The following is a 27,448-nucleotide window of genomic DNA, read 5'->3' as shown; positions in this document are numbered from 1 at the left end:
AGAGTCTCTATGAATATAGCAACACCTTAACATTCAGGTAATACAATTGCCAACCAATGTCCATCTCCACCAAGAAAGAAGCTAATCTTATAGCTCCCAAGCATAAAGTGGCATTACCATCACTGAATTCCCACAATATTAATGTTCTGGTGTTACCAAAACAGATGTAGGCGTAATGTTGCTAGAACAGTATTCCAGAACCTTCGGTGAATAACAATACATACCAATGACAAGATGCTGTCTAGAAATTCAACAAAGCTCCTCAGGCAGCACCTTCCAGATCTATGATCACTTCCATCGAGAAGGACAAGGGCAGCAGATACATGGTAACACCATGCCCTCCAAGCCATTCACCATCCTGACTTGGAAATATATCGCTGTTCCTTCACTGTCACGGAGTCAGAATCCTGGAATTCCCTTCCTAAGGGCATTGTAGGTCAACCCACAGCACATGGGACTGCAGCGGTTCAAGAAGGCAGCTCACCCCCATCTTCTCAAGGGGAATCTAGGGACAGGCAATAAATGCTGATCCATATTCCACAAATCTATGTTTTTAAAAGTGGTCTCACACACCACTCAGTATGTTAAACCACTACATAAAATAAGTATTGGGGGTGAATTGAATTGAATTGAATGATTTAATGACTTATTATCACATTTATTTTAAAGAAAACAATGAAAAGTGTGAAGTGTAGCCACACTCTGGCACCATTTTGATGTGCCTGCATTACAAGTTGCTGTAGCAATTAAAGAAGGTCAGTTACCACCACCTTCTCAAGGTCATTTCAGGATATGCAACAAATACTGATATTGCTCAAGATATATCCCAAATGCTATTAAATGCTCATTACTAAGTCAAAAGGACATTTCTGTTCTCCTATTCATTTCTCAGATTGAAACAACCAAGTATTAATTATTCACTTAGAGCAAACATGGATCTTGCTGTTATCTAGACAATTAACCTTGGTACTTATTTTAGAATCGTTGGTTCTGGGACCAACCTTTTATGTTGGATGTGCACGATCACCTTCCTCCACTCCATGAACTTCTGCTGTTGCCAAGTTCACAGCTTCCACTCTGATTGAACTGTATCTCATCTCTGTTCCTGAACATTATCTGTTCTATTCTTGTTCTAACCCAAAATCCATCTTGCCTTATTTCACAGATGCGTATAGCATAGAAACAGGCCCTTCGGCCCACCATGTCTATGTCAACCAGAAACACCAAACTACACTAACCCCATTTCCCTGCACTTGATCCATAGCCTATTGTGCCTGGCATTTTAAGTGCTCATCCAGATGTTTCTTAAATGTTGCAACAGTACCTGTCTCTACCACCCTGTCAGGCAGCACATTCCATATTTCTACTAACCTCTGGTTGAAAATGTTTTTCTCATATCTCCTCAAACCACTAATTCCTCATCTTAAACTTGTACCCTCTGCTCTCAGGCACATCTGCCATGAGGAAGAGATTCTCATGATCTACCCTGTCTGTGCCCCTCATAATTTTGTATCCCTCAATCAAATCCCCTTCTGCCTCCTCTGCTCCAGGGAAAACAAACCCAGCCCATCCAGTCACTCCTCATAATTGAGTCTTTTCATCCCAAACAATATCTTGATGGATCTCCTGTGTATCCTGTCAAATACAATCATTTCCTTTCGATAGTGTGAAGACCAAAACTGCACACTGTACTTGGTCTGTGGCCTGACTAATGTTTATAAAGTTGTAACAAGACTTCCTACTCTTCTATGCCCTGGCTAAAACAGGCAAGCATCCTGTCTCCCTGTGCTGGTATCTTCAGGGATCAATGAACCTACCATTCATTGTGTATATCCTTCCCTTATCAGACCTCCCAAAATGCATCACCTCACACTTATTGGGATTAAATTCCATCTGTCATTGCTCTGCCCAGTTTACCAGCTGCTCAATATCAGACTGTAGCCTGAGACCATCCTTCTCATCATCACCGTTTTTCTGTCTCATCTGCAAGCTTACTAATGATACCGTCTACATTCACATCCAAATCATTAATGTACATAACAAACAGCAAGGGTCCCAGCACCCATCACTGTGGTTACACCGCTGGTGACAGGCTTCCAGTTACAAAAACAACCCCCTACCATCACCCTTTGCCTCCTGTTCGGAAGCCAGTTTTGGATCCAGCCTTGGATCCTATGGGCTCCTACCTTTTGGACCAGTGTTCCATGTGGGACCTTGTCAAAGGCCTTACTGAATTCCATGTAAACCATAGGAGTTGCACTATTCCCATCTATATACATATATCATTACCTTTTCAACGTAATGAGGGTTTCTGTCACTCCCACCCTAAGGCAGTGAGTTCCAGATTCCCACCGCCTTCTAGGTAAAAAGATTTTTCCTTGCATCCCTTCTAAACCTTTGGTCCTCTACCTTAAATCTATGGCTCTGGTCATTGATCCCTCTATCAAGGGAAAAAGTTTCTTCCTGTCTACTGTATAACCCCTTTTAATTTTATACATCTCAGACATCTCCCCTCTCAATCTCCTCTGCTCTGAGGAAAACCACCCCAGTCTGTCCAATCTCTCTGCATCACTGAAACCCTTCAGCTCAGGCAACATCCTGAAAAATCTCTGTGCAATCACATCCTTCCTATAAGGTCAATTCCAGAATTGCACCCAATACTCTAACTGTGGCCTAACCTTTTATACAGTTTCAGCATAACCTCCCTGCTTTTAAACTCTATGCCTTGACTAATAAATATCTCCTTAACTCCTGTATCCCCTAGTCCTACTGCCTTAAGGGGCTGGTGTACATGCACATTCAAGGATCTATGTACATGGGGACCGAGACCTCTCTGCTTATCTACACTACCGAACATCTTAGCATTAAATCAGTACTCTGCATTCCTGTTACTCCTAAAGTGAATCACCTCACACATTTCCGCATTAAACTCCATTTCCACCTATCAGCACAGCTCTGCAGCTTATCTACGTCCCTCTGTAACCTACAACATCCTTCAGCACTATCCACAACTCTAGTGTCATCTGCAAATTCACTAACCCAACCTTGTCTGCCCTCATCCAGGTCATTTATAAAAACGACAAACAACAGTGGACCCAAAACAGATCCTTGTGGTACACCAGTAGTAACTGAGCTCCAGGATGAACATTTCCCATCAACCACTACCCTCTGTATTCTTTCAGCTAGCCAATTTCTGAATCCAAGCTGCTAAATCACCCTCAATCCCATGCCTCTGTATTTTCTGCAATAGCCTATCATGGGAAACCTTATCAAACACTTTACTGAAATCCATATATACCACATCAACCATCTCAAAGAACTCAATAAGGCTTATGAGGCACGACCGACCCTTTATGAAACTGTGTTGACTATCCCTCATCAACTTATTAATCTCCAGATGATTATAAATCCTATCTCTTATAATTCTTTCCAACACTTTACCCACAACTGAAGTAAGGTTCACAGGTCTATAATTTCCAGGGTTGTCTGTACTTCCCTTTTTGAACAAGGGAACAACATTTGCTATCCTCTAGTCTTCCGGCACTATTCCTGTAGACAATGACAACATGAAGATCAAGGCTATGGGGCAGCACAGTGGCACAGTGGTTAGCACTGCTGCCTCACAGAGCCAGAGACTCGGGTTCAATTCCTACCTTGGGTAACTATCTGTGTGGAGTTTGCACATTCTCCCCGTGTCTGCGTGGGTTTCCTCCCACAGTCCAAAAGATGTGCAGGTTAGGTGAATTGGCCATGCTAAATTGCCTATAGTGTTAGGTGAAGGGGTAAATGTAGGGGAATGGGTCTGGGTGGGTTGCTCTTTGGAGGGTCGGTGTGGACTTGTTGGGCTGAAGGGCCTGTTTCCACACTATAAGTAATCTAATAAAGCTATACTCCCTGGCTTCCCAGAGAATCCTAAGATAAATTCATTCCACCCTGGGGACTTACCTATTTTTAAAGAAATATATTCAGAGAAGTCTACAGCACAGGAAAAAAGGTCCTTCAGCCCATCATGTCCACACCAGTTAAAAACACCTACCAACCTATTGTAATCTCACTTTCCAGCACTTGGCCCATAACCTTGTACATCTTGGCATGTCTATTGCAGATTTCCCACAATTGACAAAAGAACACTGAATCATAAAGTCTGCGTGATTGGCATCACATCTTCAAGTATTCATTATTTCAATTGGAACTGGAACAGCAGTTCAGTTTCACATACAATATTTGCCAAACCAAATTCTGTATCATTGGTAGATATGGAAATTTTACTTGCTATTTCTGAGTTATTTATATATGGGATCAAAATACAATGACCTGAGCACTTACACTTTGATGAACACGACCTCAGAATACAACGGGATTTTGGTCAGATGGGCCATTGGGCTGAGGAGTAGCAGATGGAGTTTAATTTAAATAAATGTGAAGTGCTGAACTTTGGAAAGGCAATTCAGGGCAGGACTTATATACTTAATTGAAAGGTCCTGGGGAGTTTTGGTGAACAAAGCGACCTTGGAGTGCAAGGTCATAACTCCTTGAACATAGAGTCGCAGGCAGATAGGATAATGAAGAAGGTGTTTAGTATGCTTCCCTTTATTGATCAGAGCATTGAGTATAGGAGTTTGGAGGTCATGTTGTGGCTATACAGGACATTGGTTAGGCCACTTTTGGAATATTGTGTGCAATTCTGATAACCTTCCTATAGGAAGGCTGTTGTGAAAGTTGAAGGGGTTCAGAAAAGATCTACAAGGATGTTTGCCAGGGTTGGAGAAGGAACTTCTCCACCCAGAGGATTGTAAATCTATGAAATTCTCTGCCCAGTGAAGTAGTTGACGCTACTTCAGTAAACATTTTTAAAGCTAAGATAGACTTTTTTTGAACAATAAAGGATTTAAAGGATATGTTGAGAGCATGGGTAAGTGGAGCTGAATCTACAGAAAAGGTCAGCCATGATCTTATTGAATGGCAGGGCAGGCTCAAAGGGCAGATGGAGTACTCCTGCTCGTAGTTCTTATGTTCTTATGAGGATTTAAGCTGTAAGGAGAGGCTGAATAGACTGGGGGTTGTTTTCACTGGAGTGTTGGGGGCTGAGGGGTGACCGTAGTGGTTTATAAAAGGGACATGGGTAAATAGACAAGGTCTTTTCGCTGGGGTTGAGGTGTCCAGAAGTAGAGGGTATTGGTTTAGGGCCAGAGGGAAAAGATTTAAAAGGGACCTAAGACAACATTTTCACACAGAGGGTGGTGTGTGAATGGAATGAGCTGCCAAAGGAAGTGTTGGAGACTGATACAATTACAACATTTACAAGGCATTTAGATGAGTATATGAATAGGAAGGGTTTAGAGGGAAATGGGCCAAGTGCTGGCAAATGGGACTAGATTAATTTAGGATATCTGGTCAGCATGGATGAGTTGGACCAAAGGCTCTGCTTCCATGCAGTACATCTCTATGACTGCCAACCTCCAAACTGAAATCTATTCTGACAGAACAACCAGAAGGATTTTGGAATTGAACTACTTAGACCATAGTAAGCTAAGCTGTCTGTTATTTGCAGTGATATTTTAGGAAAGCTTATAACTATTATCCCAATGGTTTTCAAGTGGCTCTACTGATTCTAATTCTATTAGTTTTAAAATAGTCATGGAAAAAGATACGCCTTCCATAAAATTTAAAGTATTTAATTGGAGTAAGGCAAATTTTAATGGTATGAGTCAACAACTTTCAAACATTGATTGGAATAGACTGTACAGAGGTAAATAGACGTCTGACAATGAGGCATCTTCAGAAGTGTGATCATAAGAGTTCAGAGATAGTATGTTCTTGTTAGAGTAAAGAGTAAGGCGGGTAAGAGTACGGAACAATGGATAGTTAAAATATTGAAATTCTGTGGTTATGGACTAAGCCAGACCCCCTCCAAACATTTCAAGAAAGTAGCCTGGACCCTAACTTTGCTAGTTATTTTAAGCAGGTGTAATGTGGATATTCCAGGAAGGATGCAGCTGGTCACACCACTTAGTTTTAAACAAAACAGAATTTATTTACAAGATTAAAGAATGAAACACAAAAGAGCACAGAATACAGGATAACAAACTATCCGAAAACCTAACAGATTATCCCAACTTAATGATGCTGTTCCAAATATTTGCAGCAATCCCCATAAACACCTCTTGGAAAAAAAGGTAAAATTAAACACAAGGCCTTCCAGGACAGACGTCAGAGAGAGGTAGGATCAGCATGGACCTGCTTCTTTGGGTCCAGAAACTTCAAACTCTGCTTGCTAAAACCAAACCAACCCAGAGAAAAGCTGAGCTGGGAGAACTGGCCACTCCCCTTTCATTGTACAAGTGCCTTTTTTAAAATTTGAAAGTCTTTCGCCTGAGGCAGTATCTGTTAGTTGTCAAATTGGTCCGAAAACTCTTCAAACCTAGACCTTTCAGAATCACTGCTTTTACAACCACTCTGAAAACAAAGCCAAGGACAGCATAACCTTGTTAAAGAAGCAGCATTGTCACACTGGTTGTGAATTTTTTAAAAATCATATAATTAGATATGGACAACTGGGATCAAGTTAATATCTTGAACAGTAAAAAAGCTGTATGGGTATTCTTAAGAGGGAAATCAGGAGGGCAAAGAGGGGATATGAGATAGCCTTGGCAGATAAGGTTATGGATAATTCAAAGAGATTCTACAAGTACATTAAGAGCAACTAGAGAGAGAATAGGGCCACTTAACGATCTTTGCAGTCATCTTTGTGTTGACCCTCAGATGATGGGAGATATACTACATGAATATTTCACATTAGTTTGTATTGTGGAGAAAGGAATGGAGACAAGAGAATTTGGGGAAATAAATATTGATGTTTTGAAAACAGTTCAAATTACAAAAGAGAATGTGCTGGAAGTCTGAGAAAACATAAAAGCGGATAAAATCCAGGACCTGATCAAGTGTATCCCAGGACGTTGTAGAAAGTTAGGGGAGAAATTGCTGGGCCCCTTGCAGAAATATTTGTGTTATGTATAACCATGGGTAAGGTCAAGGAGGACTGAGGGTGGCTTATGTTGTGCCTTTATTTAAGAAAGCCTGTAAGGAGAAGCCTGGGAGCTGTAGACCTGTGAACCTTACATCACTAAGTTGTTGGAGGTGATTCTGAAAGGAAGAATTTAGATGCATTTAGACAGGCAAGGATTGATTTTAAGTAGTCAGCATAGTTTTGTGCAAAGGGAAATTGTATCTCACAAACTTGATTGAGTTTTTTGAGGAAGTAACTAAAAAGATTGATGAAGGCAGAGCTGTATACGTTGTTTATATGGACTTCCATAAAACCTTTGAGAAGGTTTCGTATGATAGACTAATTAGTAAAATTAGATCACATGGGATTCAGGATGAGCTTGACAACTGGATATAAAATTGACTTAACAGTAGGAGACAGGGTGGTGGTGGAGGGTTTATTTACAGACTGGAGGCCTGAGAGCAGTAGTGTTCCACAGAGATTGGTGCTGGGTCCATTTTTGTTTGTTATTTATATAAATGATTTGAATGAAAATGTAGGAGGCATGGTTAGTAATTTTGTGGATGACTTCAACATTGATGATATAGTGGACAGTGAAGAAGGTTACCTAAAGTTACACTGAGACCTCAATCAATTGGGTCATTAGGCTGAGGAGTGGCAGATAGAGTTTAATTTGGATAAATCTGAGGTTTGCATTTTGGTAAAATAAACAAAGGCAGGCCTCAATGATATGGTCCTGGGTTGTGTTGTAGAGCAGAGAGACCTAACGTAAATAATTCTTTGAAATTTGCATCAAAGGTCAAAAGATTAAAAAGGTGTTTAGCGCACTTGCCTTCATTGCTCAGACCTTGAAGTATAGGAGTTGGAATGACATGTTGAGGTTGTGTGAGATGTTGGTGAGGACTGTTCAGAAGAATTGTGTGCAGTTATGGTTGCCCTGCTGTAGGAAAGATACTATTAAATTGGAGAGGGTTCAGAACCGATTTACCTGGCTTTTGCTAGGAATGGAGAGTTTTAGTTATGAAGATAGGCTGAGATTTTTTTTTCACTGCAGCATAGGATGTTGAGGGGTGACCTTATAGAGATTTATAAAATCATAGAGGCATTGATAAGTGAACAGCAAGAGTCTTTTCGTAGGTTGGGGGAGTTTAAAATTAATGGGCATAATTTTAAGGTAGGAGGAGAAAGTTTTAAAAATGGACCTGGGGAGGCAACTTTTTTTGCGCAGAGTGGTTTGTGTGTGGAATGAACTGCCAGAGGAAGTGGTGGATGCAGGTATAGTTACAATACTTAAAAGACTTTTGGATAACTACATGAATAGGAAAGGTTTGGAGGGTATGGTAAAAGTGAGGACTGCAGATGCTGGAGTCAAGAGTGTGGTGCTGGAAATGCACAGCAGGTCAGGCAGCATCCGAGGAGCAGGAAAATCGATGTTTCGGGCAGGAGCCCTTCATCATTCCTCATTCCTCATTCCTGATGAAGGGCTCCTGCCTGAAACGTCGATTTTCCTGCTTCTCGGATGCTGCCTGACCTGCTGTGCATTTCCAGCACCACTCTGGTCTTGGAGGGATATAGGCCAGGAGCAGACAAGTGGGAATAGTTTAGTTTGGGACTGGCGTGATCTGGTTGGACCGAAAAGTCTGTTTCCATGCTGCTTTATGATTCTTTGACCATTGCAAGATTAATCTTATGAGCCTAATATCTAGATGGCAATGGTAATTAGCTAGCTTTGAAACTCCAGCTCTCTTTTTGTATTTCAGGTAAATGTGTAGGTTAAGGCATAACCTTTCAGCTTCTGATTCCTGAACTCTTTCAACTTTCTTCATAACTTAAACTTTTGAAATGTCTCATTTGACTGAACGTGGCATCAAGGGGGCCTTAGCAAAACCGGAGTCAATGAGAGTCAGCAATAAACTCTCTGCTGGTTACCTAACACATAGGAAGGTGGTTGTAGTTGTTGGAAGTCAAGTCATCTCAATTCCAGGACATCTCTGCAGGAGTTCCTCAGAGTAGTGTCCTAGGCCAACCACCTTCAGCTGCTTCATCAATGACCTTCCCTCCATCATAAGGTCAGAAATGGGGATGTTCGCTGATGATTGCATAATGGTCAGCACCATTCATGACTCCTCAGATACTGAAGCAGTCCATGTTCAAATGCTGCAAGATTTGAACAATATCCAGGCTTGGACTGACAATTGGCAAGTAACATTCACACCACACAAATACCAGGCTATGCCCATCATCAATAAGAGACAATCTAACCACCGCCATCTACAAGATTAGGTCAGAGGTTCGGAATCTTGCAGCAAGTGTGTCAACACGTGACTCCCCAAAATCTGTCCATGATCTTCAAGGGGAAAATTGCTGAAAGAACTGTGGCTGTTCATGATCTACAAGGCACAGGGCAGGAGTGTGATGGAATACTCCTTGCCTGATTAATGCATCTCCAACCTTCTTGTAGCCACATACACTAATCCGGTTCATTTTCTGCTCAATAGGAACACCCAGGGTATTGTTAGTGGCCAATTCAGTGAAGATAATGTCATTGAATGTCAAACATGATGGTTAAATTCATTGCTTCCAGTTTTCCCAGAACCCCTTGATGTCACACTCAATCAACTGCAGCCTCAATGTGGAGACCTGTCACTCCCTATGGAAATCAGCTCTTTTGTCCATGTTTGAATCAAGGCTGTAATGAGGTCAGGAGCTGAGTGGCACTGGTGGAACCAAACTGGGGGTCACTGAGCAGGTTATAGCTGAGCAGGTGCTGCTTGATAGCACTGTTGATGACACCTTCCATCACTTTACTGATGATAGAGAGCAGACTGATGGGGCAGTAATTGGCTGGCTTGGATTTGTCCTGCCTTTTCTGTACAGGGATGTACTTGGACAATTTTCCACATTGGGAGATGCCAATGTAGTCACTGAACTGGAACAGCTTGGCTTGGGGAAAGATCTGGTGCACAAGTCTCCAGTACTATTGCCAGAATATTGTCAGGGCCCATAACCTTAGCAGTATCCAACACCTCCAATCGTTTCTTGTTATCATGTGCCAAACAACATAGACAGCCAGTGATAGATAGAGCTAAGCGATGACACAACCAGTAGATCATATCTAAGCTCTGCAGTCCAGTCATAAAAGGTGGTGAACAATTAAACAACTCACGAGAGGAGATTCCATAAATATCTCCATCCTCAATGATGGAAGAGCCCAGCACATCTGTGCAAAAGTCAAGGCTGAAGTATTTGTAGCAATCTTCAGCCATAAGTGCCAAGTGGCTGATCCATCTTGGTCTCCCCCCATCATTCTCATCATCAAAGATACCAGTCTCCAGCCAATTTGATTCACTTCAGAAGGTATCAAGATGATCAGTCCCAATTTCTTCACTCTACTTTCATAACTGGAGTGCAGTGGTCTGTTCATTCCTTTCTTTGTTTGAGAAGTGTGCTCACTGACAATAACAGCAGTTACTGCCCATCCCTCGGTGTTCTTGAAGTCTGTAGCTCTTCAGGCTATTTTAGAGGACAGTTCAGAGTAAGCATGTTTCTGAGATTCTGGAGTCATGTGAGGCCAAACTGGGTGAACCAGGTGGATTTTTACAACTATTGACAACAATAGACTAGATATTAATTCCAATTTTTTTTATTTTTGAGTTGAATTTGACTATCCCCCACCTCTTTAAGAAAGTCCAGGTATGCACACTTTTGAGAGAAGTAATTTCTCCTCATTTTTCATACAATCATACAATCCCTATAGTGTAGAAGGTGGCCTTTCTGCTTATCAAATATACACTGACCCTCCAAAGAGCATCCCACCAGAAACCCCTCGACACTGTCCCCATAACCTTGCTTTTCCCCTGGCCAATGCACATCTTGGGACTGTGGGAGGAAACCAGAGCACTCGGAGGAAACCCAGGCATCTGTTCGAAGTCTGCTATCCCTTACCCTAAAACATTGTGCTTGAGCTCCTGGATTAGTTGTTAAGTTCTGACCAGCCAAGAAGAAGTTATTTAATTTTAACAAAGTGCGGAGAAAACTTTTTTCATTTTTTTTTCTCCACAGGAATTAACACAGGTTCCTATTATGCAGTTTCAACGCTTCTGAACAAGATGGTGCTGACACATTACCCAGTATGTACCCTGTCCTCTCATGGGCTTTTTCTTACTCAGATAGTGGCTCAATGCCAGGAGGAATCGTAACTATAATTAAAGAGTATTTTTCAACCTCATATGCCAAATATCCAGTACAGGCATTCAGGTGGTTGTGAAGCAGGGTCCTGAGGCTCACTCATCCTACAGTCTGGTCATTTCTGTCAGTGGAGGGTGCTGCCTGGTGAACTGAGTGCCTTTGGATTGGGAAAATAGTGAGGGAAATGAGTTGATCATAAACTCCAGAGTGTGAGCTCCCTTTCATTGAAGCAATGATTTAGAATACAATAAAGGCTACATGAAGATTATTGGCATAAACTGCTTGTAGTTCTGTCTTGGAAATGATACCCCGTCACACACAATATAAACAGAAATGTTTGAATCCGAGATAGTGGGGGATAGAGAAATAAAAAAGTAACAGAAAACCCAGGTCCCAACTGGGTCCTGACATGGGATTTTCTGCCCATTCAGCATTGAATTATGATACTATCCTGAAGAGTACCCGACTCTCAAATATGAGTTGCTTATTGCATAAATGGAATTATTTTTCAGATTTTATATTTAATAGTTGTTACACAATGTCATTCTTCATTTTAAAATAGTGTTCCTCAATATGCAAAATCAATCTTGAATGGGATCAGTATTCTAAGACTTCCTATCACTTACTGAAACTGTTGCAGTGGTAAACTGCCGACACGGGGAAAACGGCTGCTCCTTCATGAATGTCACTGGCAAGCTGGACAGTTCAAAGGCTGGGCAATACCTGCTGGTCTTGTCAGAGAAGCACATGTCCCAAACAAGGAAAGACCATACGACCAGAAGATACATTAGTGCCATTAGGCCATTCAGCCCATTGAGCCTGCTCTGCCATTTAACCATGACTGATATGTTTCTCAATCCCATTCTCTTGCCTTCTCCCTGTAATCCTTGGTCCCCTAACTAATCAAGAACCTATCTATTTCTGTCTTAAATACACTCAGTGACTTGGCCTTCACAGTCCTCTGAAGCAATGAGTTCCACAGAGTTATCACCCTCTGGCTGAAGAAATTCCTCTTTATCCCAGTTCTAAAGCATCATCCCTTCACCCTGAGACTATACCCTTCGGTCCTACTTGTTCCTACTAGTGTAGCAGTCTTCTCTATGTCCACTCTATCCAGACCTCTCAGTATTCTGTAAGCTTCAATCAGATCACCCCTCATTCTTATTAACTCCATCTAGTACATATCCAGAGTCCTCAACCACTCCTCATATGACAAACCCTTCAACTCCAGGATCATTCTTGTAAACCCCTTCTGGACACCCCCCAATGCCAGCATATTCTTCCTTAGATATGGGGCCCAAAACTGCTCCCAATATTCCAAATGCAGTCTGACCAGAGCCTTATACTGCTTAACTGTACATCTTGCTCTCTTGTATTCTAGCTCTCTTGAAATGAATGCTCACATGACATTGCCTTCCTCACAGCCAACTGAACCTGCATGTTAAGCTGAAGAGAATCCTGAACTCGGACTCTCAAGTGCCTTTGTGCTTTAGATTTCCAAAGCCTTTCCCCATTTAGAAAACAGTCTATGCCTCTATTCTGACTACCAAAGTGCATATTCTCACATTTTCCCACATTGTAATCCATCTGCCACTTCTTTACCCACTCTCCTTGCATGTCCAAGTCCTTCTGCAGCTTCCCTGCTACCTCAATACTAACTGTCCCTCCGCGTTATCTCTGTGTCATCTGCAAATTCAGCAACAATCCCCTCAATACCTTCTTCTGTTAACAAGTAACATGAATAGTCGTGGTCACAACACTGACCCCTGCTGAACTCCACTAGTTACTGGTTGCCACCCTGAGAAAGATCCTTTTATCCCTACTGTCTGCCTCTTGCCAGTCGGCCAATCCTCTATCCGTGCCAGTACCTTGCTCCTAACACCTTCGACTCTTATCTTATTTAGCAGCCTCCTGTGTAGCATCTTATCAAAGGCCTTCTGGAAATCCAGATAGATCATGTCCATCAGCTCTCCTTTGCCTAACTTGGTTGTTACGTCCTCAAAGAATTCTAACAGATTTGTCAGGCATGACGTCCCATCTTTCTTTCAAGCACATGTGTACATTAGCTCGCCCTGGAAACACACTTCTTTTCCATCATTGGTTGACAGCAGTTCGATTGTTAACACATCAAGAATCATGCCTCAGCCATTGCTTTGTTTCTTCTTTTACAAGTCATTTTGTAAAATTTCAGTAGAGTTTTAATATGACATTTCACTACCTTTGGAAACTGGGTGGTTTTTGTGGAATTGTGTTTGAATTTGGTCAGTCAAGTTTCTATTCCCTCAGTTGTTGTAGTGGACTGATTCCAAGAAATCAATTTGAATATCAGTCCTTTGGACAACCAACCCTGCTAGCTGTGAATAATGCCTGAAGTCATCCATGTTCAAAGGCTTTGGTGTTTATGAAGGTGAAAGTCATGGATAAGACTGAGAATTTTCAGGAATTCTGTCAAGTATCACCTGAACCTCCAGCTGGGTTCTGGGCTGACAGTAAATAGAGTTTAGATCAGAGTGGTGCTGGAAAAGCACAGCAGGCTGCTATCACACCATTCCAGCTTTAAGCAAAGACCTTGTCTATCAGAAAAGGCCACAGCTGTTCCAGTGCAATTTCACTATGAAACTGGCAATTGTTCAATGAGATTGAAATTGTCCAGAAGTGTCCTCCCACATGACACAATATAAATCAAAACTGGCCTATTACTGTCTTTCAGTCTTCTTCAGATTATCATTAAACTGATGAAAGGTTCATCAACATGGACCTCAAATAACACCCATTCGCTAATAGTGAGTAACCACCATGGAAACAATTCACAGCCAATGAAGTAGGTTTCAAAGCGTAGTCAGTGTTGTAATGTTGGAATAACCCCACCTGATTCGGGCACAGCAAACTCTCAAAAACAACAATGAGATTATAACCAGATTATCTGTTTTGGCATATTGCTTTAAGTATAATACCATTCTTTATGTTTTGACTCTTTACATCCACCTACAAGGATCTCACCCTGTGGGTGGCACATACTCTCATGAAACCCTCAAGTGTTCATAAATTTTCAAACTTTGAATCCAGAAAGTGCTAATTTTGAGCCAGTACTAACATTTTCTATAACCCTGATGGATATCAAATCACCTGGTATTTAAGGGTGTAACCAGATTAATTAGCTTCTGTAAATAAGCAATGTCTTCATTGGATTGCCCCAAATATATATGTCATTTTAGAGACCCAAATCATGACCACACTAAGTTAAGGACATGCACCTAACTAGAAACATAAATTAATGCAGTGTTGGTGGTGAATGTTATATCTTGGTGTGTTGAGAACAGGAAGAACTACTGCCAACTGAGACAAGGACCACAGTGAGGGGTTTGTATGTTCTGGCAGATTCTCAGTGAAGTTCCCTCTGTTTGGATCAGTGGTCTGTCAGCTTTCCAGTTTGGGCTGCATTGGACTTCGACAAATCTCTTGTCATAACCATTGAAAATATATTTTGTTTAGTAATAACTACAAAGTCATGTGGTTAAAGACAAAAGCCTACAGCTGCATTGCCACTTCTGCTATCAATAACTGTCCTGTACTGATAGAGTGAAATTGGACTCTGTGCTGCACTGCGGGTCAGCCAATAGTCAGTTCTGATCTTTTAATGATAAATGAGGATTCATGTAGTTCTTCTGCCTTTGAATACAATGGAACAAGAATGGGGTGTTTAACAAAGCAGACTTTATCCTGCTAGTACTTTGGTTCCGAAAGAAACTCACTCTGCGGATTTTCCTAGTGACTGATCCCAAATAAATGGTTCTGTACTTTCCACATTCCTTTACCACGTAATCACCAGGGGCTTACGTTGGAATCGTTCTTCGCTCTATAGTTAATGTTAACCTCGAGCTGGTTATTTTAGGTCTCAGTTTTTGTCTACTGTAAAGTTCATCCTGACTTGTCTATTTAAGCTCCAGTGAAGAACACCACACTTCCATTCCAACCCTGATTACTATTTTGATCTGATCAATCAATTGCATTGTCACTCTCAATACTTTTGTCCTTCCTGACATCTTCCAGATAACATGACTCAGAAAGTAGTGATTCTTTGGAATTTCTGTCACAGAGGACTGTGCTAGCTCAATCATTGATAAAGTTCAAAACAGAAATTGATAGGTTTTATAAGACTAATGACATTAAGGAATATGAAAATAGTGTGAGAAACTGATAGCAAAGAGATGACTAACCGTGATCTAAAATGGTGACGCAGTCTGCATGGGCTGAATGACCTGTTCCCATTCCTGTCGGCTGTAAATTGACCTGTACTAATTGGTTAAAAATCACACAACACCAGGTTATAGTCCAACAGGTTTAATTGGAAGCACTAGCTTTCGGAGTGACGCTCCTTCATCAGGTGATTGTCCAATCACCTGATGAAGGAGCGTCGCTCCGAAAGCTAGGGTGTGCTTTCAATTAAACCTGTTGGACTATAACCTGGTGTTGTGTGATTTTTAACTTTGTACACCCCAGTCCAACACCGGCATCTCCAAATCATGTACTAATTGGTGTATGGTTATTTCAATTATTGCTGAACCACACTGTGATGGTGTTAGCATCTGTTACAAACAGCGTACCAAACACATTAGTTCTCTTTTTTTTGGTGATGGGAAGTGGATGCTTTCTGACTTTGTGAGCCCAGTGTTACTTTGATCTTGCAACTTCCATTGATTTTGATTTGCAACAGGAAATTCATAAGCAAAATTGTTGAGGGAAAAACAATCCAGCAAGTCCCAGTTGTTACCACTGAAATCTGGTCAGTGCCATGTGCTACTCAGACTGTCACTTCTGAGTGGTATTATCTCTAGACCTTTAGTCCAGAGACTCTGGGGACCTGGGTTCAAATCCTGCCACAGCAAACAGTGGAATTTGAATTTAATAACAATCTGAGATTAAGACCATAAGGCATAGGAGTGTAAGCAAGGCCATTCGGCCCATTGAGTCCACTCTGCCATTTAATCATGGCTGATGGGCATTTCAATTCCACCTACCCATACTCTCCCTGTAGTCCTTAATTCCTTGTGAGATCAAGAATTTAGCAATCTCTGCCTTGAAGACACCCAATGTCCCAGCCTCTACTGCGCTCCGTGGCAATGAATTCCACAGGCCCACCACTCTCTGGCTGAAGAAATGTCTCCTCATTTCCATTCTAAATTGACCCCCTCTAGTTTTAAGACTGTGCCCACAGGTCCTAGACTCCCCACGTAACGGAAACAACCTCCCATTTTACACTCTTTCTCAGCCATGCATTATCTTGTAAATACTAAGAATCTAATGATGACTGTGAAACTGTTGTCATCTGTCAGAAACCTGCCTGTAACTCCAGATCCACAGCAATGTGGTTAACTCTGAACTGCCCTCTGGGCAATTAGGGATGGACAGTAAATTCTGGCCTAGCGCTTTGAATCTCCTGCCAAAAGACATCGAGGTATCATTTTGAGCAAGAGCTTAGGATGTGTCTCAAGAGGCCACAACACTGCTCGGCAGTGCTTGCCACCTGGCTGCGTGCGGTGTGTGCACGTATGTCTGGCATTGAGAGGGAAAAGGATTTTAAACTTGAGTATCTCCCTTATCCATCAGTCCTGGTGTTTGGCAGATTGTGGTGCTATATGTGATGTTGTATGCAGTATTATTATCTGTAAACAGAGTATTCTGATTATTAGAAGTAATACAAAAATATATTTTTGACTTTTGAAAATGTACATGTTTAAGAATATCATATATATCTGCAATAGCAAGTCAGTCGAAGGTATGTATGATGTTTCAAGGTTGCTCTGTACACATGGAAATGTGTAACTATTTTAATTAACATCTATGTAAATGTTTTATTACAGTTTCAGCTCTTCTGTTGCGTCTTCCACGGTTTATAGAAAAAGTAGAATGCCTGTTAAAGATAATTTATTTTATGTATTTTTCGAATGGGTCTGCAGGGCAAACTCTTGTGTCCTTCGCTTTGGTGATCAATTTTCTTTTCTCCAAGAGCTTTCCACCAACCCTAGCTGTTCAATGTAGAAAACAGAATTGATTGTGCAGCACTCTTAGACATGTTGATGTATCTGTGTGCTGTGCTGTGAAATGAAAGGATTGTAGCTTGCACCTATGTTTTCCACTAATTTCTCCACCTTGATTGTTCAATCCAGAGGAGATACAGAGTGGATACAAGGTGCTTCCCTATACGGATGGAAGGAAATCCAAGGGCGAGTCCTGGCCTTTCGTGCACCTTTTGCCAGCTGCTTGCAAAGCAGTATTGGTAGGTGCTGCAGCCTATTGTTACACACTGTCATAGCCAGAGATTTGGCACACGTAGAATCCTGTAAAAGAAATGTAACTTCATTATTTTCATTGAATTGATGTGACTACAATTTATACTGCAAACTCCTGAGTGCCTATTTGGGACATCCATATATTGTACAAAATGATAGTGTCATCTTACTCAGCAAACAGATTCTTACAGCGGATGCCGGGTAGCTGGAGTACAGTACTACTGTGTTGGTTTCTACAGACGCACAACGCAGCTGGAAGAGTGCTGGTAGGAAGTGATGCAATGGTTCATTAAATTCACATTCATTTTAAATGATAACATTTATAAGGGGCTAGTTACTCAATCCAGAATGAATCACAAACTCAATTGTCCACATGAAGCAGAGTTTGCTTAAATGTTCTGTCAATGATAGTATAGGGTTTAATACAAGGCAGAGTGCTCTTGACCGCATTTTAAAGGGGCTATAAGTTTTTTATTAAGATATTTTCTGATGTGAGTAAATTATAATTCTTCATCCTAGTTCACTTTGGTATACCACAGGAGTAGGTCCATGTCACACTAGGGAAAATATGAGGACAGCATTTTTACTGTGTGAGATATCCTCACAATCTTCCCTTTCCATTTCTGAGCAAATAGCTCTTTGCCTCAATGACAGTTCCTTGCACTTTATTGATTTTTGTTTAAAACTCAAAATTAATCAAAAGAATAATTTAGAGCAATTTTACGGTCCAACTGTAAGGTCTATAAATTCAGACTCTCAGGCTTTCTAATCAACAGGAACAATTATTCAGTGCCTCATTTCACGTGAAATACAGTATGCTCATGCACAGCCCTCGAACCTAGTGATGAGTGATGAGAGGACTCTGACCTTAACCTGAAACATGGGAGTATTTGGATTTGCAGCCAGTGTTGGACATAATCCTAGTAGGTCTCAATCTGGAAATGCCAGTGTAGTGGTATATTAGTGGTATGGTCAATCCAAAAGCCCAGGGTAATGGATAGAGACATGGGTTCCAATCCCACCTTGATGACATCTAAAGCCAGTAAAATCAGGAAATAAAAGCCAGTCTAATGGAGCTCTAGTTTCTGATTGTTGTATATTCCCATTTGGATCACCAAGTCCTTGAAGGGAGGAAATCTATTGTCCCTACCAGGTCTGGTCAAGCTGTGACTCCAGACAAACAGCAATGTGGTTGACTCTCAATTGCCCTCTGAAGTGACCTCAAGAGATCCACCCAGTTTCAGGTTGGTAAAGGTGGCATATGGGTTACTCTCCTTCATCGGGAGAGGCAATGAATATAAGAGCAGTGATATAATGCTGGATGTATATTAGATACTAGTTGGAGTATTGCATACAGTTCTGCCCACCACATTACAGGAAGGATATAGTTTCTCTGGAGAGAATACAGAGGAAATTTACAAAAGTGTTGCCAGGTTTTGAAAATGGCAGCTATGAGGAAAAATTGGGTAGGCTAGAGTTATTTTGCTTAGAAATAGAGGAGTGTGAGATGTGATTAATCAAGGTGTACAAAATAATGAGGGGCTTGCACAGCTTGCACAGGGATGATTTGCTTCCCCTAGTAGAGAGACCAATTACTGGGATATACAGGTTTAAGGTGATAGGTAGTAGGATTAGAGAAAAAAATGTTTCATCCGTAATGTGGATAATATTTGGAATTCACTGGCCAGTTTGGTCGTTGATTCAGGAATCCTAAACTCATTTAAAAGGAAGCTGGATCAAAGGCACCTGTGAGGGTATGAATCAGGTACTGGTGACTGGGATTAAAATGGGCAGCTCATTTAGGGATGAGGAGCAAATACTGACCTTGCTAGCACCACCCATATCCCATTGCAAGAACAAACAAATATGTCAGTGCTGAGCATGTTCCCAGTGGGCCTCCCAGTTTAAGGTGGAAGATGGAGTGATGCATCTGTTAAAGGCCTCCCTTTAAAGGCAAAGTATTATTTTGATCTGGAGCATAAAGAAGCAACACTGCTGGGCCAACAGTACTTTCACATCTATTCAAGTGGGAAGTCTAATGTGAATGACACAGAAATGTCTTGGAGAGATCTGCCTAGCTCAGGTTGATTGCTGCTGAGCATCTTTCCTCTGGGAATGTGGCCCCTTCACTGAATTATTTGCCCTGTCATTGGTTGCCCTCAAGCCAGAGGTGTGTTGTCTTCTTGAACTGTTACCAGTGGGTTTCATATAAAAATGGTGTCATTTCGGGTCACTTCAGAGAACAATTAAACACCAGCTGAGTAAGGACAGCAGGATTCTTTCCTTAAACACCCTGGTGAACCCATTGGAATTTTATGACAATACACCAGCCTAAGACAGTTACTAACCCCAGTTTTTCGTAATGAGAATTCAAGTCTTGTAACTACCATAGTGGATTTTGAACTCAATTTTCTAGATTACTATCCCAAATCTCTGGATTGCCCGTTTATTAACATAACCACACACACTGATTCTACATATCACCAGAAATGGTCAACAACAGATCTGAGCTTCTGGTGGAGGGCAGTGGTCTGTACAAGTTGACATGACAAAGGTGCCAGACTTAATGATGCCACTCAGTTGTCTAATGATGATAATGCCTGTTTCCTACAGGAGATATATCTGACTCTGCCTGAAAATCAGGAAAAGCAATAATATTTCACAACAAGCTAGTGTCTTTTTGTATAGACTTGAAATCTCGAAAACATACTTTCCATGTTTCTCCAGTATCATCTGTCATTGATCCCTTTCTGAGAGATACTTGTTTATTTGCCCATAACTGAGTTATTTAACCCAGTGAGAAAATTGAGGAACCCATTATAATGTTATTAGTTTAAAAACTGTCTTCAGTGCTTTTCCCTAGTAATTACATGTATTTATTTCTGTGCTGTATCCCAATGCTTTTATTTAAAAATGAAGAAGATTTGTGTGTTTATTTCTGTGCTGTGTCCTGATTGTTTCCTTAGCAGTAAGTGATCACAATATTTTAAAGGAGAGGAGAGTAAATGGTCTGTGCAACCTGCCAGCTGTAGGAGGTGTTCTTCAGGCATTCTGGGGCAAGTGAAACTGTTCAATTTGATCAGCCTAAGTGACCTGGAACTGAACAGTGTTGTTTATCTGCATAAAGATCCAATTTTAGCATAGTATGTTGATACAGGGCACAACAGACACAATGGACCAAATGGCCATCTTCTGTTCAGTAAGATTCAATGCACAGAAAGCCTGCTCACAACAAACAGAGATCGGTACCTCTATGCTTTCTTATTTAAAGAGTAAAACTCTTTTGAGTGTACTTTCTCTTGTGCTGGTCTCTTCTCACATACTGTCCCTGTTGAGAGGTGGAATGGGCACCTGCTCCTCATCCTCATTCTCAAAATTGGCAGTTGGGATGATCATGACTGGAGTCTGTGATAACTGTTCACAAAGTTTTCTTCCTTTTTTGTGAGCAGGGATTAGATTCTGCTGCTGCCTGTCCATGAATAGATAGCTGAAATTGATAGTTTGCACTATGTCAGTGTGTTGAATTCTGTTTCACCACAACATTGTCACATTGAATTTTACTTTGCCCGGTTGGCCAACCTCAGTCTCATCGATGTAAATCTATACCATAAACCTGTCCACTTGCTTGTCCAGTTGCCAGTTAAGGACATGGAACCATCTCATTGGTCATTTAGGGACGATGATCTGGGTTTGAAGTAATGGACTAGGAAAGGTTGTAAATACTTTGCTGGCCTGTTTTGTATTTCTCTATTTATTGACTTGATTGAGTCCTTACTTGTGCAGTTTGAGTTTGAGGCATTTGTGACTGGTTATAAACTTTGTGGTTTTATTTGTATTTTGGAAGTATTTTGAACCTGCCCTCTTAGCAAGCCACAAGAACAAAGGTACGAAATGTGAGTCAATTCCTCCCGAACCTAACTGTTTAAATGTTGATGGTATGAACCATTGGGCAGAAATTTATGATTCTCTGGCTACAGATTTTAACACGGTGCTATTAAGATGTAGCATGTTCTGTCTACACTCTACCTGCCTGTCCTGGGCCTACCTCCCAAATGAAGGGTGAGGGATACATTGGCAACCCATCCAGCCCTGGGCTAACTGAGGTCCTTAAGTGACCAATTAATGGCCGGTTCCCTCATCCTGTTCCATCACTACTTTAGCTGCAGCTAGGCGAGGCCTGTCAGTTTTAGCCCAGAGAATGTGGTGCTTGAAAAGCAGAGCAAGTCAGGCAGCATCTGAGGAGCAGGACAATCGACGTTTCGGGCATATACCCTTCATCAGGAATGCCTATGCCCGACACATCGATTCTCCTGCTCCTCGATGCTGCCTGACCTGCTGTGCTTTTCTAGCGCCACACTCTTGACACTGATCTCCAGCATCTGCAGTCCTCACTTTCTCCCTGTCAGTTTTAGCTGCCTAGGCTAGTGCTATGGAAGCGGGCCTTTTGCATATCAGAGGCCCCCCCTTGTCCAGAAATATCCATCTTCCAGGATTACATCCCAAATGGGGGTGGAGGTCTCACCTTGAGCCCACTGAATGGTAAATGGCTGTGGGAATGAACAAGAATGAGTTCAACAAGAATGGGTAATGGAGCAGGTAACATCACAGCCAAAAAATCCTGCCCTTAGGAAATTTCCAGGCAACTGTCCTAGTTGTTAAGACCATAAGACCATAAGACATAGGAGCGGAAGTAAGGCCATTCGACCCATCGAGTCCACTCCGCCATTCAATCATGGCTGATGGGAATTTCAACTCCACTTACCCGCATTCTCCCCGTAGCCCTTAATTCCTTGTGACATCAAGAATTTATCAATTTCTGCCTTGAAGACATTTAGCGTCCCGGCCTCCACTGCACTCTGCGGCAATGAACTCCACAGGCCCACCACTCTCTGGCTGAAGAAATGTCTCCGCATTTCTGTTCTGAATTTACCCCCTCTAATTCTAAGGCTGTGTCCACAGGTCCTAGTCTCCTCGCCTAACGGAAACAATTTCCTAGCGTCCACCCTCAGATTACATCAGATAATGTACTCTCTTCAAGATGCTAATCCACTTTTGCCTTGAAGAGATCTAACCTAGTATATTAGAATCTGAAGAAATCAGCTATCAGCAACAAGGACTACTGACGACAGAAATAATCCAGAAATCTAATGGTTTTATTTTTAAATGCACCCTGTTTAATAGAAAGCTGATTTTAGATTCAGTGTTGATGACCTACAGTATGAGTACAAGTGCAGACCAGAGAAGAATGGTACCACTGTCAACTTTGGGGAACCTGCTGATTATTTTCTGCTTTCTCTCAGGGTGAAGAATTGAATGCTGGGAGGATTGGGCTCACTATTGTGGTTGCTGGAATGGTTGGTTCCATTATCTGCGGAATCTGGTTGGACAAAACCCGAACATACAAGTAAGAGCTAACTTCAAACTGCTGCCAAAATTGGCCATTGACTTCCCTTTCTCAAAACTATTTTTCGATGTTCTAGGTACTATAGTTTAGCAGAGGGAAAATAAAATCCTATGTGACTACTTAACTGATATTATAAAACATGTACAGTAATAATGAATCCACATGATTCATCCAATCTTATGTGGAAAAGTCCAAATCCCCTTTATCAGTTTGTACAGAGTATTCTGACTGCAGGCATAAGAAGCAGGAGATGTAATATCATGAAGGAATGATTGAAGCTGGAGTTTAATTCTGGGAGGGTTATCACTGAATTGTCAACTGTTTTCAACTGAGTTTGCTTCAGATTGCCCAGAGTTGTTGTTGTATAATGGTGAAGTACTTCCCAAGGGTAGGGTTATTTGTACCTTTCATCAACAGCTCACTTCCTGTCTCTTGCTCAGTTTGTACGAAGAACCCCCAATTCATGGAAGAAAATACATGGCAACCAGTGAGACTAATTTGTAGCAATTCTTCCCTCGGTTGTTGAATACTGTTTGATTATTTTACAGCATTATGGATAATCTAAGGTGGCACTTTGTCAAGGTGGTACTATCTGTCTTTTTTTTCTTGTGGAGACAGATTCATTTTATGAATTTTTGTTCGAATTATTGCTTGTTTTTATCTGCCTGTCTGGAATTTTGAAATTGTTAACAGTTGACCAGTGTAACTAGCTTATTATAACTTGTTAAGATTGTGTGCTTTTAAACTATTTTATTTGCTGTTCAAAATTGGAAACCAATGAAGATGGGAAAAATCTGGCTGAACTAAAGATTAAAGCAGTCATGTAGCAATTCCCAACATGTTCCTTGTCACGCGATGTGCGTGACAGGCCCCATTTATGGTATGAAAAGTGTCCCTGTTACTCTCAAACTCTTCCCACTCCCATCACTTTCTTAACATCTACCTGCAAAGCCTTCTGGCTCCCTGAGGGAAGAGGAACTCTCTCTTCTTGAGTATTTCCTGCACCAAGACTTCTAGTATCACCTCAGAGAACCTTGGAACGTACTCTTTAGCTCTTTGAGCCACTTTTTCAAGGTTTGTCCTGCTCATTAACTCTTCTTTCACCTCTTCAGCACTGGGCTGCATGCTACAGTCAGATAAATTTGCAGGCAGCATTACGTTTGCATGTTGGGTGCAGCATCATGATTGGATAAGGGCTAATTGCTCTCTGCAGTCCCCATGCTAATTTCTGGGGAAACTGAAATGTTAGCCCTGCTATCCTGGACAAGTGAGAATTGTTTAGATTTAAGTCATTGTGCCACCTGTTTTATTATGAAGTGATTTAATGTACTCACTATAAAAGCTGTGGTCATCGAGAACCCTTTCGCAAACCTTTGTAGCTGTATGTGTCAAAGCTGCCTTTGTGCATAAGGGGTTACATATGGTTTGCTTTCTATTGGTTGTGCAAATAATTGTGAAGTCTAGAATGTTCAACTTTTGAATGAAGTAATTTGTAATCTGAGGATATACACTGCTGATCTGTATTGTGTGCATTTTGTTTCCAACCCTGTTTGTCTCTTTGCTGCACTTGGGAAGAAATGTGTTCCAAACAACCTCTCCAATTTAACTGCAAATAACGTGTAAGTATCTGAAACCCTTCTGAAGGTTGGAGTTATAGTCCGGAATCCATTTGTTATTTTGGCTTGTGTCTGGAAAAGAAAATAATTAACTGTCTGTAAATTCAGAAACCTGTTCACTGATACTCAGCTGCTTGCCATATTCTGATAGGCATTTCTTTACTCCCTCATCACCAGAACTATATGAGCATCATTCCTTCAGTTTTCCATTGGTAAATTTAGCAACCTAGAGCATAGGGACTCACTGAGCTTTTCAGCAGCTTGTTTGTCCCTGTCCATTCTCATCTCTCAGCAGAAAAGGAGAAATAAAGAATGTCTTGCATTTAAGTACAGAGGAACCTCGATTATCTGAAGGACACAGGCGGGGAGTATTTTGTTCGATTAATTGAATGGTGGATAATATCATTTCGCCCCAGCATCGGGACCTTGCGATCTTGTTCAGATATTCTGAAATTTGGTTAATCGAATGCCGGATAATCGAGGTTCCTCTGACAATTGAGGAAGGGTTTTTGCATGTGGTCACTAATGTAGTAACTTCCTTCAGTCAGTACTATGGTAATGTCCAGACAATTTGTCAGTAAAGATTGGCCAAGGGTCTGGGATAGTTCCATTGCCTGTTCCAATCAAATAATATCGTGGGATTTTTTGCATCAGCCTGAAAAGCTTCATTTAATGTCTCTTCAGAACGTGGAGCTTAACACACTTGGCACCAAGTATTCCACTTCCTCAGTACTGAAATTGGAGCTTTGTTCAAGATTAGAGTACCCCTCAAATTCACAAACCTTTGACTTAAACATGAAAGTGCCACCAACTGAGTCAGAGCAGATAGGACAGTGGGCGTGGGTGACTGTTCCTGTTGTTACACCCATTTACAGTTGTGGCTGAGAAACCCCAGCCTCCTGTTTATTTTCACCATGGAGCTGAGTGCATGGCACTGCCAATTTGCATCTTTCACCAACACTCTGTTCACCTTTATTTGGCACAATGGGTAAATAATTATTTAGAAAGATGATCATACAGTAAATAGGGGCAATAGTATCAGATATGAGGGAGGGTAATTAGGCAGTTGTGGTTAGTAATTTAGGAAGGGGATGTTTGGAGAATGGTCAAACAGTTGGGAAGAAATTGTGTCTAACTATGGCTGCCTCAGGATTCCTAAAGAGAATGTGCATTAACCTGTTGGGTTAGATTTTTACAAAGGTTTTCTGATTTGCTGCCTCACCTCTTGGTGCTGTGCTTTCATTTCTGTTTCCTTATAAATTCAGTAAATGCTGATCATTTACACATGAGTTGCTGAGATAATGACCATGGGAACCACTTTACTAAGCTCCTATTTAGTTCATAGAACAAATACAAAGGAACAAAACAAAATAACAACATCAAATAATAGTTACAGCCTGAAGGAGGCCACCTGAAATTCTGGAATTCCCTCCCTCAGGACATTGTGGGTCAACTCACAACAGGTGGACTGCAGCTCACCCCCACCTTCTCAAGGGCAACTAGGGACGGGCAATAAATGCTGGCCAGACAGTGACATCCACATGCCACAGAATGAAAATGTCAAAAGAAAATTTGGCCCATAATATTTGTAATGGCACATTAAAAGAGCACCATTGCCTAGTACCAGCCTTATCTTCATATCTCTGCATACCCAAATAACCATCTAATGCCCTATTCAATACCTCAGTTGAACCTAACTCCACCACATTTTCACATACTCTGTATGGGTCATAAACTACATATGACCCAAAACTGTCACAATCTCTTAACTGCTTTCCAAATATCAGCCAGTCTTGTCTACTGCCTATGCACAAGCTGAATTCACAGAGATAGGATCAAAATAGAGCAATCACAAAACTCCCATCATCTCCACGGCAACGTGACACCCGTACCTTGTTTCCAGGCGATAATGTAACTTAACTAATTTTCATTGCGAAATTTTAATTTTGGAAAGCAACATAAGTCACATATCCTTTGCTGATATAACTGCAGACGTCATGTTTCTAGTTCTTTGGCTCAGTAAGCGACCTGCCATTTTATGGCTGTCGCTCTGACCTTGCCCAGTAAACACAAATTACATTTTGAATTGTAACTATCTTACGTTTGTTTACCTTGTGAACCTCTGGATATTTATCAGCTTTTTCTGTCCACTGAATTTTCAGTTATCATTTACTTTTTAAAACAAAAGACCGTACCTCTAAAACTTATAAGCTGTATCATGATGCACAAGTATGAAGTCAAAATTCATCCCTGGATCAAACAAGGTGTGACATCCAGATTGCAGACTGGGTTAATCTTGGCAGGGAGAAGGATAAAGTGAGTTGCTAGGGAATGGAACTCGGAGCAGGTCTGAAAACAACAGGTTGGTGTTCACAATATTTAATTTGTTTATCCAGTATTGGATGTCAGGATGAGCAGTCTGATAATTTAGCAACAGTGGAAGAGTTGAGAGTGGCGGTGGTGAGAGAGAGCTGAATGTTGTCAGGGAACATGTGAACACTAACACTGTGCCTTTGGATGTTGTGGCTAAGGGGCTACATGGAGAGGGAAAGTAGGAGGAGACTAAGATCAACCCTTGGCATACCAAAGATTATGGTAGAAAAGCAGGAGGAGAAGCCATTCAAAGGAGTCCAAGGACCTGCATGTCCTTGGTGGAATGGGAGGGGGAGTTGAAGTGTTGAGCCACGGGGTGGTTGGGTTGGTTGGTCTGGGTGTCCCAGAGATGTTCTCTGAAAAGTTCCGCAAGTAGGCAGCCTGTCTCCCCAATATAGAGGAGGCCACATCGGGTGCAGCGGATGCAGTAAATGATGTGTGTGGAGGTGCAGGTAAATTTATGACGGATATGGAAGGATCCCTTGGGGCCTTGGAGGGAAGTGAGGGGGGAGGTGTGGGCGCAAGTTTTGCATTTCTTGCGGTTGCAGGGGAAGGTGCCGGGAGTGGAGGT

General features: G+C 41.5%; 1 protein-coding gene across 1 annotated transcript in view; it reads left to right on the top strand.

The window, feature by feature from the left end:
- The window catches only part of flvcr2a (FLVCR heme transporter 2a), a 131,073-nt gene that overhangs the window by 47,706 nt on the left and 55,919 nt on the right, over positions 1–27,448 (top strand). The window contains exons 4-5 of the mRNA XM_043700216.1: positions 11,069–11,136; positions 22,785–22,888. Coding sequence (XP_043556151.1) covers positions 11,069–11,136; positions 22,785–22,888 — 172 coding nt within the window. The remainder of the gene's footprint in view (positions 1–11,068; positions 11,137–22,784; positions 22,889–27,448) is intronic.

The sequence above is a fragment of the Chiloscyllium plagiosum genome, chromosome 12 (genome assembly GCF_004010195.1).
Source record: "Chiloscyllium plagiosum isolate BGI_BamShark_2017 chromosome 12, ASM401019v2, whole genome shotgun sequence".
Classification (NCBI taxonomy): Eukaryota; Metazoa; Chordata; class Chondrichthyes; order Orectolobiformes; family Hemiscylliidae; genus Chiloscyllium; species Chiloscyllium plagiosum.
The sequence above is the reverse complement of the archived record's forward strand: the minus strand, read 5'-3'. Positions and strand labels throughout refer to the sequence as shown.